This window comes from Chanos chanos, chromosome 10, assembly GCF_902362185.1.
Source record: "Chanos chanos chromosome 10, fChaCha1.1, whole genome shotgun sequence".
In the NCBI taxonomy this organism is placed as follows: Eukaryota; Metazoa; Chordata; class Actinopteri; order Gonorynchiformes; family Chanidae; genus Chanos; species Chanos chanos.
Genome location: NC_044504.1, coordinates 36358803 through 36378950, shown reverse-complemented (window position 1 = coordinate 36378950; position 20148 = coordinate 36358803). Strand labels below are relative to the sequence as shown.

The window sequence follows — 20148 nt, the reverse complement described above, 5'->3', positions numbered from 1 at the left end:
CTACGACGAAGCCTGGGCGTTGAGGCACTCTCGCCTCAAGCACTGCGCGGGTTTCCACCAGTCCCCGTTATGACAGCGGCAGATGGTACAGTCGTCCACTTTCACTTCAATGCCGGCTGGGATGATCGTCGTTCCAGCGAAGCAATTTGGACCTGTCGCATGGGAGAGACGGTGGGAGTGGGGGAGGGAGAGACAGAGAGAGAGAGAGACAGAGAGAGAGAGAGAGAGAGAGAGAGAAAGAGAGAGAGAGGGAGACAGAGAGAGAGAGGGAGGGAGAGAGAGAGGGAGGCAATGAGTGCGAGCTCTCAGGAGACTCTTTTGGAGACTACGGTGGAGCGACTCGAGACGCCCAAGAGAGTTCTGAAGTCAGAACTGACGCATGGATCTTTTTCACGGGCATGCACCGATGGGCTTGTTTTCACAACTCTAAAGCTCTTTTGCTTTTCCCTCCCTCTACCTCTTTCTCTCTCTCTCTCTCTCTCCTGCTTGACACAAAATGCTTTGCATTCTAATGTGCCACCAGCAGAAAAGGGCTGGCAAACCACCTTCCTGGCAGAGGACAGGACTTGAGCGTGGAATCTGTTTTTAGTGGTAACCACTGTAGTGTGAAATATTGGCCCCTCTAAAAACCCCTCGAACAATAAAAATCCCTCTACACAATAAACTTCAACTCGTAAAACTGAAGAATCACTTTGAGGAGTGTGGTGCTCTGGTCCCTCTGACCTGACAGAAAAAAATGAATCATAAAACCGTGAACATTTCTACAGCTGGGCTCTCGGTTTGAATTTATCGCCATATCTTGCGTCTGATTTACAACGTAGTCTGGGACATTGTGTTTTTGTGTGTTTTTGGTTTTTTTTTTAGCACTTACCTGGATAACAATGTAGGAGAGATCCAGTCAGTACTAAAACTGGGACACCAAAGTGATACTCAGCTAAATCATTTCAAGTCTGTGAAACTCTCTGTTTCGCACAGAGTTTCTGTATCTAAGCAACAGGCCAGAGAAAGGCTTTGCATTATTCACTGATTTATACTCTTGTTGCACCTGCATATAAGGCTTTGAGTCTGCAGTCATATATAATGCAATCTGTAATCACATATAATGTCATTTGATTGATTTTATGTTTTATCCTTACACAAACATTTATCCCAATTGTATTACTGTTTTAGTTCAATACAGTGATCACTGAAACTGATATACATGTTTCTCTTTAAAAAAAAAAAGTAAATAAATAACCATAACAAATGGAAATTATTTTTTGTATTTCTTGAAATGGTCTCAAGTTACACTTAAGACACTGGAGGGAGTCAATGAATGTTTTTTTTTTTTCTTTCATTTAATTCAATCAGCTACACGACAGATTCTTATCTAACTGTAAAAAAAAAAAAAACTCTTTCTGATTCTTTTCTTTTCTTTCTTTCTTTTTCTTTTTTGTTTTTAACATAAAACAATCATAATAATCTGCAATTCATTAGCTCATAATGCTCAGTCAAACAAGCTCCCGGTGGCTTCCTCTTGCCTGTGGTGTAGAAGATTCACAGGAGTCTAAGTGGAGTAATGCAGTACATTAACATACCACCACCAACATTCATATACCCTTTACCACCTGAGAGGCTCATGTCTGTCAGTGTCTGTGCAGAGCATGTCTGAACTCCTCTCCATCAAGATATAAGAAATCCAGTACATTTGTGTACGATTTAACGAGTGCGTTTATTAGACCGAAGTGATTCATTTAAGCTGATAGTTACACCTGATATTACTAATCACGTTAGATATGTCTGGGCCAATGTGGGAAGTGAGGCAGGTGGGAAATTCAACACTAATTAATTCGACTTAGTATTGTATCCACAGCAGACCGAACAACCTCTTGTTCACTGGCAGTCACTAATGCAATTTGGTTTTCATTTCTGTCTCCTCCCTCACCCAGAAGGAACGTTGTGACTATAATAAGAAAAGTAGCAAACGCTCTTTAAGTAAAGCAGATGCCAAAGGGAGCTCTGAACGCAGAACAGATTTTAAAGATATAACAACATAAATGTGTTGTCAATGACAACACAGAGCACCCAAGATGACCAAAGACAGCCGATGGACGAGAACAGCAACGCACGTGTTACGGAGTGCTGAAGTGATTACAGGTTTGGGGGAAAAAAAATCACCATAACACCGCCAAATTGTCTAAAATGTACCCGCACTAAATGTAAACAGACTCCTCGGTTTCCTGGCACCAGTAAAAACACTCTTCTAACGTTACGGCTGCAAAGACGGTTGCAATGATTTATTCAGAATTGCAGATAGGACTTGGTGTGTTCTAGTTTAGCCGCCTGCTATGTTCTTATCTGTGTTGTTTTTCCTTTTCCTTTTGGTGGGGTACTTTGACATAGATGTTTGGTCTACTTAGAGACACCATCTCTTTCTTCTCTCAGACAGGCTTTTGATGAAGTGGAACAGAACGCTATACACTCTGAGTTGGCAAGCATCTTGTAAGAAATCAAAAGCTGAAGTTCGTCTGTTAATTGTGGGTAAATTAGGACACTCTGATTACTCGCTGTTATTGTCACACCTCAGTAGCGTCACGACATAGGACTGAAGCACGATGCAGCTTGATATCCGCAAACTGCATTATGTTCTCATTCTTTGACCATATCTCTCCTAATGTCTTTGCCTTTGATTGGACGTTGTCCTTACTTTCCCTCATGTCTCATTTCCTGTCTTTTATACAGCACTTTGATAAAGGGTATTTCAAAAAAAAAAAAAGCCTTTGTCTTCGCTGGAAATGTTTCAAAGCATCCCATATCCTCTTATCACCTGTTCCACTCAATTTTTCTCAATCAGATTATTAAAAAAAAAAAAAAAAAAAAAAAAGATGAAATAAAAAAACTCTTGCCACAAAGATGAAACAGCTTGTGTGTGTGTTATAGGACACTGCCTGGTGGACAAGATTGATTCTTGAGTAAGAAAGGTGAAGAATGACATTATTCGGTTCTCTGCATTGCTCTAGGAAGCATCTCCTTATTCGATGTTTTCGAGCGAAATCTCCGTTGCCTGACTCCGCAGTCACACCATTTTGACGGATCATAAAAATTCAATATTAAAGGCATTAAAATTTTAAGTAACGCTTAGAGGGCATATTGAGGACAAACGCGGGATTTAAAGGGAGTGTAGATTGAATGTGAAGACGTACCCTAAACTATAAAATTTTCATATACCTTAGTGTTGATGAACGTGCTTGAAATTTGATCATGTTTTCCTTTATGTTCATACAGAAAATGACCTGAAGCTGTGATACTGTGTATGTTCACTGACCACTAATAAGAGTGAAAGCATTTGCAAAACTGTAACTCCTGTTACTCTATCCAAAAGGCAGCTGACACAATTTGAAAGGAAAAAAAACCCTCCTAGTGTTTTTGGGGGATAGGAATTGCTCACGAAGGAGTTATCAATCTTAGAAATGTGAGCACAATAATAATGGCAAATAAAGGCGAACCAGAGGAAATGAACGCTTTTACCGGTCCATCTAAACAGACAATGGGCTAGAAATAACAGTCTACGAGAAAGCAGACGGTGTCACTGCCTCCGCGGCCCCTGCGTGCCAGACTCATTCCTGAAGCCCTTTTCATCACGACCTTCATCATCATCATCATCATCATCATCTCTCTTTGTGCTTTTGGAATGAAACAGGGCCCCCTCTGTGCTCGCTCCAATTACCCCCTCTCATGTATTCAAAATTCAGCAAGATCCAGGGCTTTTATTGTGCAGTTCCTGCAAAAAAGGTGGTCAGAGGGCTGGTAGGTGTCCATGGCGGCAGCTGTTACAGCCTGGTAAGACCTCCCAGTTCAACCTGTATTTGTCTGACACACTGAGTGTGAATGATAGACCACAGTTGGAGATGTAGATTCAGCGTTTAAAAAAAAAGAAAAGATGAAAAAAAAAAGGGATGCAGTCATGTGTGAATACCTTAACTGACTGGCTCTAAGCATCCACTGTGTCAGAGTTGATCCTTTATCAGCGACGCTGTCGACGAGCGGGAGCATTTCTTGACATTTGCTGTCTAAATACCTTCACACGGCTTGATCACGTAGAATTTAAATGACAGACTTTGGGTATGAGCTGCTAGAGTGTAATAGCACGTTGACGGAATCTCAGAAGATTTAACAGATATCTGTAGCTCACAGCTTACAAAAAAAAAAAAGAAAAAGAACAAAAAAAGATGAAACAGTAAACACTGAATCAGTGCGAGTCAATACTTCCTTGTTTTGAGAAATTATAAGGACGAGGTGTTTGTGAATATCTCTGAGCATTAGGTTTGTGTTATATCACACTCATATCTAAGCCTTGGTAAGAGGCTTGTTGAAATTGAAAAGGAATTCTTTTAAACTCTTTGGAATAACTGAATACATTCAGGGAACGTCAAGGCTGAGCTTTAAATACTCCTTTCTGCTTTGAGGCCGTATGCACTCCGCAGACATGCTCCTTAAAATGCCACCACGAGGATCTTGTTCCTGTGCCTTGTCTGCTCAGATCATCTCCAGCTCTGGGCAGGGATGCTCCCTATCTCTAGGTCTCTCTGTCAGTCTTCCTCTCTCTGTGCATCTGTGTGTGTGTGTGTGTGTGCGAGTCTGTGAGTGAGCGAGAGTGTGTGTGACTGTGTGAGTGTGCGAGTGCCTGTGCTTGTGTGTGTGTGTGTGTGTGTGTGAGGTGCGTGAATGTGTGAAAGGTATATGCGGAATCCGGAGCTGCTATGTTACAGAGTTTAGTTCCCAGAATGTAGGTCAATGCATGAGAAAAACAGGAAGCAAGCCAGTTTGATAGATTCTGTGGTTTACAACGAGAACGCTTTACATGTGATTGGATTTTTAGCTATTTTATAAAGCTAAATATTACATTAAAGATATGGTATGGGCAGCTAAGGTTATACTCTTAAAACGTTTCTTCCATGAAGGTCACAAGACCTTGGTATGTTCCGTTCATCTGAAGTATTCAACAAACAGTACAATAACAATCAGATTAAATTTACATGTTTTATATGTTTTCAGAATAATATTTCAGCGCACTATGCAAACACTTCAGTTAAACAGCAGTGCCACCAAACTCAAGGTGAATCATAAAACATTGTGTAATAATATGGTGTTTTGTTTACCAAACAGTAAACAAGATTACACTAATCTTGAAATTAGCCCTGACGTCTCTGTGTGTGGTTGCGTACAAATGCTGCGTTCGATCATGTAAAACTTGGTTATGGCCCAACGGGGCCCGGGTTTCTGGGTTTGTTCATAACCCTTCTGTCAATCAAAATTAGATACTGCCCGTCCATCGGAATCACTGCGTTAAACAGCGCGCTTGGGGGGGTGGGGGGAGGTGTTTGCCCTCCACAATGGGCTGACTAAGGGAAATGGCTTCCCCTTACATTGTAACCGGCCAATGAGTGATCGGAATTCTATAGTTGTAATTTTGGAATTGGGCCTGGCTGACAAGGGGCTTCAGGACACTGGAGATAGAGCACTCCCACCGGTCCAATTAATCTCTCTGGACAGTCTTAATCAATCCTAAAATGTTTATTCTCACTACACTTTAGCCATGATGGAGTAGAGGTTCGGTAATCAGAACTAAGGAAGAACTTTGCGCCACTGGAAATACAAACAGATTAAAAGTTGAACTGTCCTCCAGGCCTGTTCGACAACACATACACATGGCAGCCCGACAAACTAATGACTGACTGTCTTGAATGGAACCATTTGTTCTTGGTATTACAGACTTGTCTTAAGAGGAAGATGAATGGCATTTTTTAGTCCTTAAGTTACTTTTGCTACAAGTACTTTTTCAAACTGGTACAGATTTTACTGTGGGTGCTGTTAAATATCTAAAAAAAACAAAAGTTTTGAACGTTTTTGGAACAGAATTTAGTTAAGTTTTTTTGAGGTTATCAGACCAATGAAAAATACTGATCACATTCTAAAGATGTTGCCTGCAGTATTTTTGCTTCAAAGAAAATATCTGGAGCATTCCTGTCACAACATTTAGCACAAACGTTGGCAAACAGATAACTTAATATCTCAGGAACATTTCCTTAGGAGCGGCAAAGGCTATAACTAAAGAAGGGCCAGGATGAAACCGGATCAGACTGTTGTACATGCAGCGCATCACTTCTCTCTGTGGAGGTCGTAACGGTCGGCGACAGTAAAAAAAATCCCTCTTACCGTTTTTACAGATGGGGCAGCACTGCTCCGGCTCGTAGACTGGGTTGACGCACTCCGGCACGGCGCAGTCGGCCACCACGCAATGCACCTCGTTATTTGGTTCGCAACGACACCACTCACACGGCGAGGGCTACGCAAACAGAGAGAAACAGAAGACCCTGAAGGTTAAAGTTTAAACAGGCGTGACCTTTCTCACATTCTACGACGATGCGCTTCTTTTGCGTGTGTGGAAAGTTTAACTATGGTGCGCCTTCAGCAAAACAGCAAGGGTTGTATTTCCAGGGATTAGACTAATGAATGGAAACACGACACAGCTAGAGAAGTACTAGAGTGGATATGACACTTGCTGGATTACATGTCTACAGAGCATGGTGGTTGAAAGCACAAAACAATCTAACTGATAAGCGACTGTCATTCAAAATTCATATTTCCAAAGCACTGGTATTATTACTGATCGATATAACAAAATACTATCACTACATATTATATTATATTGTATTATCATAAAAAAAAAAAATCAAGGGCCACAGTCTGATAAAACCTAGCAGTGTCCCTGTATCTGTAATATATTCATAAACATTGAACAATAACTTTTATTTGTACTGATGATGGTGTTGGCAGCTGTTCTCCATGCTTGTAATCAACTGTTTAATTGCTATGATACCTTTAGGGAGAGGAGGCTTCAGGAATTCTAGCATCAGATCAAACATTTTGTGATGATACTTCACACTCTCCAGCTCAGGCTCTTTTTGTAATAACATGAATTCTGAATCTATTACTGATGCAGTGGCTTTATCACCGCAACTTACAGAAAGATGAAAATGAAAGATTCAAACACCCTGAACCGCTGGTGTGATGCTATATACACTAAAATATTACAATACTTTAGAAACAAAACACTGTGCCACATTCAGATATTATACTGACATTCTAACACTACAGAAAAAGTAAAGTCTATTAGCTTTCAGGATGTTTTTTTTTTTTTTTAAGGAATGACCTCTTAAGAATGATGACACTGTGATATCTAGATACTGTAGACACTAACACTGTGACATGTACTAATACATATTCATACCCAGACTTATGCATATTTATAAAACCATTTAGATCATGCAAAACTAGTAATACTCTTATGGTCTATGATGTAATGGACCAGTCATCACTAGCTTCACACATGCAAATAACTTCAGCATGAGCGAATGAAGCCAGTGAGTCTGGCCATTAGTCCGTCTGAAGACTGACTGAGTCATTTCGAGGTGGCCAAGAGTTTTTCTTCAGAAACATTACAGCAGTGGCACCATTTTCAGACATCACAGATAGCAGACAATTTGGAGCACCATGCAGTAAAACAACCAAAATGTGTTGTGCAGAGGTTGTCACAAGCTAGTCATTTTTAGATGGTCTCTGTGCCTATACGTGCTGTTTTTGCAGTGAGCAGCCTCTACAACTTTAATATAGTATGATGCACAAATAAACAATCCATGTCTCAAATACCAAATACCTGAGAGGACCTAACACCAGGACTAGAGTATAAGACAGTGAACACGCCTGATAGCTGTATCATGCCACCACAAAGATACATGGGTAACACTATTTTGCCTATGACCACACACACTGCAGAACACGATTCCAAGAATGAGTAACATAGAGAGAACTGGACCTTTTCACTGGCTCTGTGTCACCCTGTGTTATTTGCTTTACAATATGTACACACACAGTACTGCTACTATCTCAATCTAATAAAGGTAGAGTTGTATTTTCAGGACTGAAGATCCTGTTCCATCAGCTCCTGTGAAAAACAAAAACAAAAAAACAAACAAACACAAAAAAACACAACATGCACCAAATCCCAGACACATCAGTCTCCAAGACCGCTTTCTTCAGAGGTTTAATGTTTTTTTTTGTTTTTGTTTTTAAATTTGTTTTTTACCTATCCAAATGTTTCAGCCTGAAACAGTGGTAATCATGACAAGAGGAAAGATCACTGGGTCAACACTATGTCTGGGCCAGAATGCTCCTGACTTGCAATGTTCCTCTATACTTAAGCACACAATGACAGAATAGATATACGAAAAACATTGGATTAACACTAATCTTAAACTGAATTACCTTTTAAACAGAGAATCGCCATTAGGAATGCAATTTAGTCCAGGACTGGACATAATCCTTGCCCTTAAAACTCACCTTAAGAGTCCTGAGCCAGAATGTTACAGTGGCAGAGTTGTCGCATGCTGATCTTTTATTACTACGTAAAACAGACTGAATAATATTGAGAGAGAAACATAAGCTGTTTTCAGTATACGCAATGTTTCTGATTGAATAAGAGCAGCATGTTGAATTAAACAACGTTTGTTTTTCATTTAAAAGAGATTCAGCAAAATACGTCTCTAGAAGGAAGTTAAACATTTCGGACGTCTCCTGACCTTTCGAGCGGCGAGCGTGCGCGTGCTTAAATAAGTGTGCCAATTATTTTGAGAGGTGATGTTGACTCATGCATTTGTACACTGTCCCTTAGTGATGCGTGACAGGGTGGAACAGCGCGTTGAAGGTCATTGGGTCAGACACTGGGCTTTGCTCCTCGGAGTGGTTGCGACGTTTAATCTCCGCACATTGGATAATTGCCACCGCGAGTAGACTCCTAGTGCTAATAATGCTCTGCTCACTGTCGATAACAGTCTGCAGTCCAGTGGGACAGAGGCTTGTGAACTTGGCCATGGAAATTGGCTTTAATTATCCTGTGTTCCTTGCCGAGGCCAAACGAAGCAAGAGACAGGGCTTAGTTACAACCCGGGTGGGTCCCTGTTCGCTGTTGACGCCATCTCCAGATTAAACTAGAGGTCAGTCTGACACAACATCCCCATTTCCCCGTAGGCTAAAAATCACATAAACGCAATATTCGTTGTACGACACAATGACCCATAATAATATGTCCCTCACATTAATAACAGTAGATTTCAAACTGTGTAACTGTACAGGTTCATATACTGTAGATTTCACACACCGCTGTTTATGAATGCGAAATACACGTTCCTAAGAGAGAAGGAAACCGAAGTTGTCGACCATATCGAGGAGTCACGCAAAGCAAACGAAAAGATGAGTCAACTGTTAGGATGCAAAAATAATGCACTAAACATATTTCTTTGCAACACATCACCCCCTATTAGTCTAAAGTCACTCGAAAGAAAGTAAAAAACAAACCACTAATACACGGCGGTACAAACATCAATACTGAATGTAATGTTTTTAAAACAGACATTCACTGTAGGTCAAGAAGTGCCCATCATACACTGTTCCAAATGTTCTTTATTGAATGAAAGTTGGCCATTGTTCTTAATGAAGTCTGCATTCCTCCTGAGAGAGCGCTTCTTTCCCTGCGCTGCCTGGCCTCGTTTCTGAACGTTTACAAAATCAGATCCTAGTCTCATTTCGGTTCTAAGGAAAAGCGACCTGCAGTGCAACTGAAAACCAGGCAATGCAACCTAAAAAAAACGGGAATATATTTTCAGATATTTTACCCGTATGTGATACATATTGTCTCTAGGGTTATTTGTTCATTAAACAAATACACACCAAGCGATGGGCATTCATGACAGATCAAATACAACAGCAGATCTCCAGTGATACACTGCACACCAAACTCATTAAAACAATCTAACAATATCTTTTTTTGCCCATAAACAAGTCAGAGATCTTTCTTCCACTGCGAACTTTTTCGTGTTAGCTTTTTCAAAGGGACGTCTTCAAAGTGATGTGACTATTGATTTGTCCCTGATGAATTTTCTTTTTTCTTTTTTTTTTTTTTGGCTGGTGGGTCTGCTGGATGTGATGGTCTGACAGCGTTTAATCAGTTGTTCATATTGCTCTAAGGGCTTTTATATAGGCTGAATGCAATGCTGTTGCTTATAATGGCAAGCACGTCTGGGCACATTTTACATTAAGCCGTCACATACTGAACATCAGACCTATCAAACACAGCTGATTCTGAAACGACTGATGACACAGGGACAGTTTCCTCTTCAGTGAAGGTCAAAACATTACTATAAAATGTGTGATCAACTTAAAGAGGGGTCTTTTTTTATTTTGAGTGTTTTAGTTTATTAAAAACAAACAAACAAACAAACAAACAAACAAACAATAGGGTAAATCAGGGGGATAGTCTAAATCTTGGATTGAATATAACGTGCTGATATCTATATATTGAGATCTCATGTTGAAATCAGTGCAACCGAGTAAAACTGATCATAGAGTCTTGTAAGACATTTTTGGAAAAAACAAAACAAAACAGAAAAAACAACAACAAAAAAAGCATCGCAAGTTTGTTGCTAAAAACTCAAAGCATCTTCCAGCCCTTGTTGCCATGGCATCTTCTCTATTTATTTCCAGAATAAGAATAATTTTGGATTAGCAAACAAACAAACAAAAACAAAATCAGTCTTGAGAACTGATAAACTTTCTTAAGTGGGTGGATGTTTTGGATGCTGAGGACCATAAATATACCACACACAGCATCCAGACTAAAGTGAGGCTTTCTGATGTTAAACAATGGCTAATATATTACATTGGGCTGGCCTCACATCAGTTCTTTTCTTTTTTTAAACCTTTTTTTTTTTGTCCGTTCAGTAAGCTTGTAATCAAATATTTGTCACGCTTGTGATTTTGCACAGTGCAATGCCAAAAAATTTTATTAACATGTAAATAGATACAGTGGAACCTGCTGACTGGGGCTCTTTGGGCGGCTGCACTTGAACAAGCGCCAAATGTATGGAGAAGTTGATGACTTTGAAAATTCTCAAAGCTTGCCTTCAAACCTATATTTAGCCATGGAAGTTGTTCAAGAGGAACGAGAACCTGCCCACTGCTCTCTGTCACAGGAAAACGTTTATAAATATATGACATTTTCTCTTTTACTTTAGCTACCAATGAGAGAACATTCATGCACATGTGATTCTTCAGAGAGGTCAAAAATCTATCATGACCGACAGCATCTGTTTAGCGTATGACCATAACTGTTGGATTATGTATAACTAAATACTCGTCACGGAAGTATATTTCATTCTATAAGACAAAATAGACTTATTAAATCATCAGTATACTTTGGATTATTCATCAGTGTTTGGACATTTACTAATACCATCACCATAATATTTCTTGGTCTCAGCAAGATGATATCATACAATACTGAGAGAACAAACAACGACAACAACCTAACAGTAAATTATACAGCTTAGAAGTTCTTTCAAACAAAGAAAAACTTTTTTTTTTTTAAACATTATTTACTTGAGAGAACATCAGCTCTAGTTAAACTTTTTTGAACTAGTTGTTGGCTCTGTTTCATTCTGGCCTACTTGTTTGCTTTTTTTTTTTGTGAAATGAAAGCCGTGCTATACCTCAGGCAATTTGGATAGGAAAATCAATTTGAGCATCTAATTTTTATGCTTTTTATAGCTGTTTCCTCTCATAGGTGTCAGTTGTGGAGAGAAATGTCACTAATTACTGGAGAGCAATGTGAGAGAGAGAGAGAGAGAGAGGAGACCAGCAGGGTGCATGTCTTTATAGATACTGTTGCTATGAGCACACTGGTCATTTTTAGCATCAGGCAAGCGTTTGTATGATCATTTTCATTTTTCATTTTTTTTTTTTACGTAGGTAAAGGAGAGCTTTTAATTGTAAAAAGGATAGTTATATTATTCTTTGAGTGAACAAACTATAGTTTGACTATACAACCTAAACTTGAGTGACTGATTATTCCATGTCAAAAAGAAGGGGTGTGTGTGTGTGTGCGCGCACGTGTGTGTGTGGGGTGGGGATTTATGCTTCTGTGATAATTTTTTTACCCCATGAAGCAAAACAACACAAATATTTGATAAGCTTTGGATGGGGTTTGGCATGTTTGGATGCTTAATCTGATATCAGATCGAACTCTTCAGATATTTGGCATTAAATACCGCCCCCCCCCCCCCCCCCCCCCCATTACATATTGAGGTGCATTTTAAAATTCTGAGAGACATTTCTCTCTCCCTTCACTCTCACATGCTTCATTTCTATTCCTGGTGTGCCAGAGATCACATACAGGATCACTCTAATCTCAGATCACAGCTCCAGCCTTTGCCTGGGATCTGAACTAACCCTAGTTGGGTGCACAGTGGTAGAAATGGCCCCTTCATTAGGGGATGGGAGACCCTGTAGGTGTAATACCTACCAAGGGTTAGTGGTACAACTCTAACAAGATGAGAACAGAGCAAAACAGCTGAAAAAGAAACACGACCACTGGACTATCAGTGTCCTATTCCCACTTGTCCAAATACATTCAGTCCCCAACAAATTTGTTTTCTCACAAACAGGTCTCATCACACACAGGTATTTCTAACCGTCTTAACTGTTAGTAATGTTAATCTCCCTGTATTATCCCAGTCATGTTTTTTTTGTCAAGAGGATGAAAAAACAAACATTTTAGTCACTAGCTACTGTCAGTGGCTGAAATCGATCCAGTGCGTCGTGTTTATCAACCGACTTGATTTCTGGAGCCCTTTGAATTCCTTCTCGCAAGTCATGTGCTTAAGTAACTCTCTTAATTTGCCCTTATCATTAGGCTAATGCAAACTACCACCGTGCCAGGTCCTGTCGTTTGATTTCCACATTGAAACATGAAGCATGTTGAAATTCGCAACATGCTCGTGACTCTAATTCTAACGTTATAATTACAATTGAAATTTACGACAGGCTGTTATTATTGAGCACTCGGTGAACAATCACTCGTGGCAGGTCGTTGTTTTTTCTTCTATATTTCCTTGGACTGCCTCTTCTGACTAAAGTGGGCTCCCTGAGTGTTTAAGATCCAGATCTCTGCGAGACACCTTCTCTGCCTGTCATGCCAAGCAAACGCAGACCTCTGCAGAGACTGCCATGGTGATGGCTGAGGAAATGCCAGCGTGGCCCACACCAAAGGTTACTCTGTCGGCTTCTCTTAATTGGAGCTGCTATCAAGAGTCATGATGCCCTTTGATTCCCACTCACAGTTGGGCCAACACGTACACGCTCCGTAATTCAAAGAGACGCAGAAGAAATTCCCACCGGACACGATCCCCGCGATGATGGATTACTCCTTCCCCAAATGCCATCCACAAAATAAAAAAATAAAAAATAAAAAAAGTAAATAAGAGTAAAGCAGCGCGACGATGATCAAAAATGTTCATCAGCTCCAAATTTCGACTGTTCATTTCTATTCTGTCCCTGGTCTTTCCATTCAGCTCTTCCTCCTCGGGGAGAATCAATAGGACCAGACCAATGAAGGTTTAAGTGACGTGAGATGTCCTTCTTTCACAAACAGGTCGCTCAAGGTTGGGAGTGAGCTGCTTTACCGACTGGACTTGATCTCTCATCAAACCAGCAGGCTTACACACACACACACACACGCAAATATCATTTACAGGGACAAGAGCCTACATCAAAACACTAGTCTAATGTGCCTCATGCAGAACAGCACCCGCTCCAATGCAAATGGATCAGGCTTTAGATTTAAGGAGTTGATCCCATAGCCTTTAATTAGCAATAAAATGCTTCACTCCCCCCCAGTACCAATCACCTAATGCAGGTTTCATGTGGAGGATCTAAAAGCCTTGTTCAGTGTCAGTGGCTGACAGAAGAATCATCTTGTTGTATTGTTCCTAGCTCTTTACATAGCTGCTAGATGATTGGACCTTATCCCAGTGAGCAAAAACAATTAATAAAAAGGGTCCATTAGGGTCATTTGACCTTGGAAACATTTTTATTTCAATTCACTTACCAAACAGGAAGAAAGTATTAAAAAAATAGACCCGCATTTCCTCTGTAAGTCAACCTGATATTCATGAATGTGAGTGTCAGAAAAATAAGCTAAATGTGTGTTGCCAAAATATATACATGCAGAAATCTTACTTAAAATATGCCTGAGAACCGGGGCAAATCCTTTAATTGAGTTCTGTGACTATTCACTGTTATCTACCAAGATCCAAGATGGCATTCCACACTGTTCTCTGCACAGTCTCAGTGCCTGTTACATGTGTGTAAGAGAATGTATCGACCCCTGAACCTGATCTGGATCTACACATACAGAAAACACAGAATGATACATGCATGTGCCAGTGCAAACCTGAGCTGATTTCCATAGACCAAAAGAGACTGACGGTGAGGAGTGATTTGCACGGGGGAGGGGAAATCTCGCATCAGATTAGTGAAACTCACAGGTTACCACAAGTAATTCTCAACGGTTGTTTGATAAATCAATTCATTGCTCCTCAGGTAATGGAGACATCACTGCTTGCCTGACTATCTGAAGCGTAAACCTGTTAACCATGTGAAGAAACTAGTCAGGGCCATGAGAAAATTAACATGGCGGTGATGAAACGAATGAAGCCCATCATCACATTGGCACAAAAAATACAGGCAAAGCATCAACCCAGATTAAAGATATAAGGAAACAGAGTATGCACTTTAAAAAAAAAAAATCAAAACTCCAGCATACTCACACAGAATGAAAATGCAATTACCAGCAAGGCTAATTCAGTATGAAATATTAATGTGACAATTCTTTGCTCTGTAAAAATTCACTCACACAATTATAAAAATAATGCTTACTTCCTTACTGTGTTTCAGAACATATTATGCATGCTTCATTGTTCCCTGTTTTAATTGAGGGAGCAGAGGTAGCAAAATTGACTCCTTTATTAGAACCCTTTTTCATTTGTACATACAATGCAAAGCAGGGATACCAAAGTTTGCCCTCCAAATCATTCAGGTTTTGCACAAAGGGCATCTCCAGAAGGCTCAATATCCCTTCCGTCCTGGGACCATGCTAAAAATGTTTTGTGAAGTACAAAGTCCTCCAGAAATTATTTTATTTTTCAGAAAAATCATTGTTTATAAGTGACAAAGCTTGTTGCATTTGTCAAAAACCTTAACTGACTTGAATTTGACATCTGAGTGGAGTTGATTGATAGATTTCACCAAGACAAAGTTGAAGGAGAGGAGACAGGATACTGTCACCATGGAAGGGACTTATCTCAATGAGTTCTTCAGACCTTCCCCACAAATGTCACACGTAGCATAATATCTTACTTTATAATGTCAGAGATGAGGATGGCTGTGAATCTTTTTGACATTTAACTGAGCTAGGTCCTGGAAGATTTTAAACTGGCTCGTTAACTGTAGTGTCTGTATTTTCTGTGGCAATAATTTTAGCTTTAAAACGTTTCGTCAGTGAACGTAGCCACTAAAAGATGTGAATGAGTGTTGATGGCACATGACACATAGGTGGAGGGACTTCATTTAAAACAATGACATGCCCTAATACTTAAGCAGTGTGTCTGTGGGCACTGCCAGCAGACGTGTACTGAAATGCCTGTTCCATGCCCACAGACATCTCTTATATCGGGAGGGTTTTTTTTTGTTGTTGTCCTGTAACAAAAGCTTTGGTGTGTATCTGTGTAAGGTTGGTACATCTCTTTTGAACACTTTATGCTCTCTCTCCTCTTTCTCTCTGTCTTGGCTGATGGATGGTTCTGCTGTCTTTCTACAAATCAATATGAATAACCTAAATGTAAACGAAAAGGAAAAAATGCATACTGATGCAAACAAGAATCAAACGGAATGCTGTGTCAGGTGAAATGTGTCTTGTTCCTGGCCCACAATCAAACACTGATAGTGATGGATAGTGTCCACATTGATGAATATTCTGGGAAAAAGAAGTAGCCTTGGGAGATGATGCAATATATTGAGACTAATGTTGATTCCTCCCATAAATAACAAAAACAATAACTGGAAAAATGGTTGGCCTGCACAGAGTAACTTTTCTCAACACTATGTTCAGTATGTCTGAACTGTAAGTCTTGTGATGGATATTCAGACACCTTATGGTGTGCTCTTTAGAACATGAGAAAACTATGTTCAAAGTTAGAACCTTTCGGAATCTCGGAAAGATACGAATGCTAATAATCATTCACAACTGGGCGCCCCCCTTTTTTTTAATAATTTAAAAATTCATCATCAACAGCAGGTAAGGTTACGTAGCGTATGATAGAAGACTGTTACATTAAGATAAATTACACCAATTAATCTCAATTACTTTACACTCCCTTCATGTTATGAACAGCCATAATAATAAAAACTTAGTCGCAGTCATTTACGATAGGCTACCAGCCAAAAGGACCTGTCTAATAATCTGCCATAGAGAAGATGAAACTTGTGTTTTAGTTGCTATATGCACTGTGCCTTCATTACTAAGATGCGCTCACTTCGTTGGAGTGTGGAGGTGGTATAGCTTGTCTTGACTATTTCAGAGTTCTGGAGTTTAGTCGAACGGCCTCTGTTATTTCATTCTGTCGAGTTCCCGCAGTTAAACCCCATATCTAGTCAGTGGCCACCTGTGGTCATTTTAGAATAAAAAGGTCTCTGTCGATAAACTTACTGCTTTAATACAAAATTCATGCAGTTGAATCCTGGCGATCTACCCATAACACTAGCAGGCCTGGGCCTTTGGCAAAGTTTGTTTTCATATCCATAATGTTCCTTGCTCTGTACACGACAATTTATTTAAGAACTGCTTCGCAGTTGGAGCTCATTATTTGTGAAGGGACTGTTAGCTGCTGAAGTGGGCGGTTCAAAGAGATTTTGAATTAATGAAGTCGTCACTACTTCAAATATACTGGATGCAAAAATCATACAGTTAGTGACTGCTACAAAAACAGTCTATTTGACTGGACTGCCCATGGACCATGTTACTGCATATTCATATGGCGAATTTTTGGTGTTAGCCTACAGGTTTGACCTAATTCGGTACACCCATACTGCAGTTGCATCTCTTGCAGTAAGAACTCCAACGTCTATTCACACAAATATTGTACAGTCTGTTAAAAGGTGAGAACATGTGGGATTGATCATTATCCTACCTTAAACTCCTCCAGTATTTTATACGTCTTCCCCCTGTATTCACAAAAGTTTTTGACTTCCTTGCACTCCGGGCAACAACCGTTATGCTCCACTTTTGTGCACTTGGGGTGTATTTTCGGGCACTCGGGCTGATCACAGACTGGTCCATCTTCCGTGCAAACGCACGGGCAGTTCGAGTGTCCAGGGAAAAAGCGCTCTCCGAGTTTGTACACGAATCCGCTATCGTCCACACACCCTTTCCCTCTGTAGTCGTCGAAAATGATATCATTACTGGCCGCCCTCTCGGCCTCGTCCGCAGGATAATCCTCGGGACCAATAGAGGCGGGCGTGACGACGACGTTCACGGCGAACAGGACGACACAGGTAGCTGGGAAAAGAGGGCCCATCCTTCGCCGCGGCAGTCCTGTTGCATTGAAGAACAAGATCTTAGTGTGTTTCATTTTGTTCCTTCCTCACTGTGAGCAGAAAATTTGGAAACATTCGAGTTGGACTCGAATTCACCACACAAACGATAGCATGTAGCCATGTGATTTATATAAAACGCTGTTCAGTATTCTTTTGATATTTCATACCACCCGATGCCCCATTTCACAATTGCTTTTACCCACAGCTCAACGCAGAATACACTGAATATTCACTCATTCCAAGCACGTCAAAGGGTATTGTTGTTAGGTGTAGATCTCGCTTAAACTATTGTGGAAAGACAAAATGAGTAAGTTTTGCTTGGAGTTTACCAGCTGATCTATGGATTTTGGATGACAGATTTTTTGCAAACTCAAAATTGTATTGCATTGTTTTATACAAATATGTCTATTAAGAAAATATTCCCACGGCCTCACAGTTTTTCCCATGCAGTGCCCTGGGTCCAAAGTAACTGATCTGAGAAGAGAATTATTTTAATACTGCCATTACTAGATTACTGTTATTATCACTACTAATGCTACAACCACAACTATTACTAGTACCATTCCTGACAATATTGTTTCAAAGTTTGATCAAGTGAGTATCCTAGGTAACGCAGAGCAATAAAGGATATGCCTCTGTAGCCAAAATGGATGACGGAGACAACAGGTAGCCTTTTAGTTTGTTCCCGATTCATCAAAGTCCTACCAGAAGGAGTAGATTGACCATGTCTGGACACCATTGCACTCTTAACTTCACTAAGTTCGACAGCCTCAAGGAAATGACATCTTTTCCGAGTCATTTACAACTGCGCAATGGGCTTTGGTCCAAATGCTTCTCCACCCGTGAGGAATCGAGAAATTAACCACGAAACTGCACAACGTAGGGGAGCTATTCAGAAGTCCTGACTTGACAGTGAGCCTTGGCTGTTTTGGGAGTGTTTGTATAGCTAAAATTAATGAAAAAGATTTTATTGTAATCATCAACACGAACAGATAAATAATTATGATTCGATTATGGCGATGCCTTCAATTTACACTGACGAGAGACAATAGTGTATAGGAATAGTAAATGAATACGTTATAGAGTGTAATTAAATACGATCATTACGGTATACTTAGTTGCGAAAACAGAGCAGCAGAAATGACTGTGGAATACTATGGACGAGTGACTCACCGCGTTGAAATATCTGGTTCCACTTTGTTAGAGTCGGATTCAAAGGGGGGCAGAGCACCTTTATAAAATCAATAGCTTACGCTATACAACTCCCCGTTAGTGGGTTCAAAATCACTACACTCCAGACAAAGATAATCCCAACGTCTTTGCATTAATGCTCAGAAACATGTACTGCTCATGCTTTTCTCCCAATGTTTAGAGGTCGACAGGCACGATGAAATATCCATGAATGTATCTGCGGAACACATAATTATCCCTTCCCGGTCATTAGCCTCAAAAACCGTTCACACACCTGCGTAAAGAATAGATAAAAAATATCCAGAACAGCTTTAAAGAGATGTAGTTCCCTCTGGTGTTGCCTGTTCACTTAGTCATCCGCGGTGCTGAGTGGCATTTCAATCAACTTCCAAATGCTGCAGGTGTCGGAGCATCGCCATTTGATCTTGTAACATATATCCAATCAGCGGACAATACTGACTAAATATGGAATTCCAAAAAATGTCAACTTTCAGATCAGGCCGGGACAAATTCAATTTCATCACGCCTTCTTCCTGCGACCATAAGTTTATCTACATCAAAGAGATTGCACATCCAGCACTTTCCCGTATTCAAGGAAAAAAAGAAAGAAAAAGACCGAACAGTGTTGTTAGTAAACTGGGTTTGACTAGGTGACGATATAGTCCGATTCAAGTCCGTTCAGAGGAAAAAACAAGGGACCGTGTCATCCCAGCGTACTATCCATAGGAGAGAAACTCAAAGTTCAGCACCATGGACAAGGCTAGCGTTCGCTCTGTAGCTGTTCAGCCGGCGGCGTAACTCCGAGGAGCAGAGACAGAGGACGCCCTCTTTTCGCTCCTCTGACGAACGAGACCCAGGAACCTTCCAACAAACCACACTTCAAAATTGGGGGGGAAACAACGAATTTCTTCTATATTGAACACCGACGCTTGAATTATTGTGAGTATTAAAGATTAGAGAGAAAAAAAAGCTTAATTTTTTTCCAGGCGAAATCACAAGATTACAAAATAAATGAGAATGAAGCCATTGCTCTAGTGTGTCATAGTGTGCTTAAACAAAACTTGTTCTGATTAGAACGTGTTATAAAATATGTTTACCGTGAATATATCATAAGATGAAAGAAAGAGAACAGATGAATGAAAATGTGGAGTAGTGCTTTACAGAGGGCAGCCCATAGGGGACACTGCGTAACTGCGTTTGAACGAAAATGGAAGGGTTACGCAGGATCGGGGATTATAAATTAAAAATGTTTCCAAATCAAATTAAACAGGTGAGTGACACACCGATGAAAATGACCAGCTTTAACCAAGCTACCCTTTGAAATGCCGAACAGCCACACACCATGTGACAAATGCATTTTCTATCCTGAATACTTGATTTTATGCCATGGTGAGATCACCTCAGGGCAAAAATCATTAGAAGACTAACAGAGGG

General features: G+C 40.2%; 1 protein-coding gene across 1 annotated transcript; it reads right to left on the bottom strand.

Moving 5' to 3' along the window:
• vwc2l (von Willebrand factor C domain containing 2 like) lies at positions 1-17513 on the bottom strand. Its single transcript, XM_030786254.1, has 3 exons — positions 17118-17513; positions 6196-6325; positions 1-152 (listed from the first exon to the last, which is right to left on the bottom strand). Exons 1-3 carry the CDS (start codon positions 17502-17504, stop codon positions 1-3), a joined length of 669 nt encoding a protein of 222 aa, XP_030642114.1. The 5' UTR covers positions 17505-17513.
• Positions 17514-20148: the final 2635 nt, after the last annotated feature.

What these genes read in the sequence shown, in the direction of transcription:
- vwc2l (XM_030786254.1), bottom strand. Translation starts at nt 17,504, where the DNA reads ATGGGCCCTCTTTTCCCAGCTACCTGTGTCGTCCTGTTCGCCGTGAAC. An exon ending in AAATACTGGAGGAGTTTAAG is followed by an intron (nt 6,326 to 17,117) that starts GTAGGATAATGA and finishes CTGTTTGCGTAG; the next exon opens with CCCTCGCCGTGTGAGTGGTG. An exon ending in CTGCCCCATCTGTAAAAACG is followed by an intron (nt 153 to 6,195) that starts GTAAGAGGGATT and finishes CCCATGCGACAG; the next exon opens with GTCCAAATTGCTTCGCTGGA.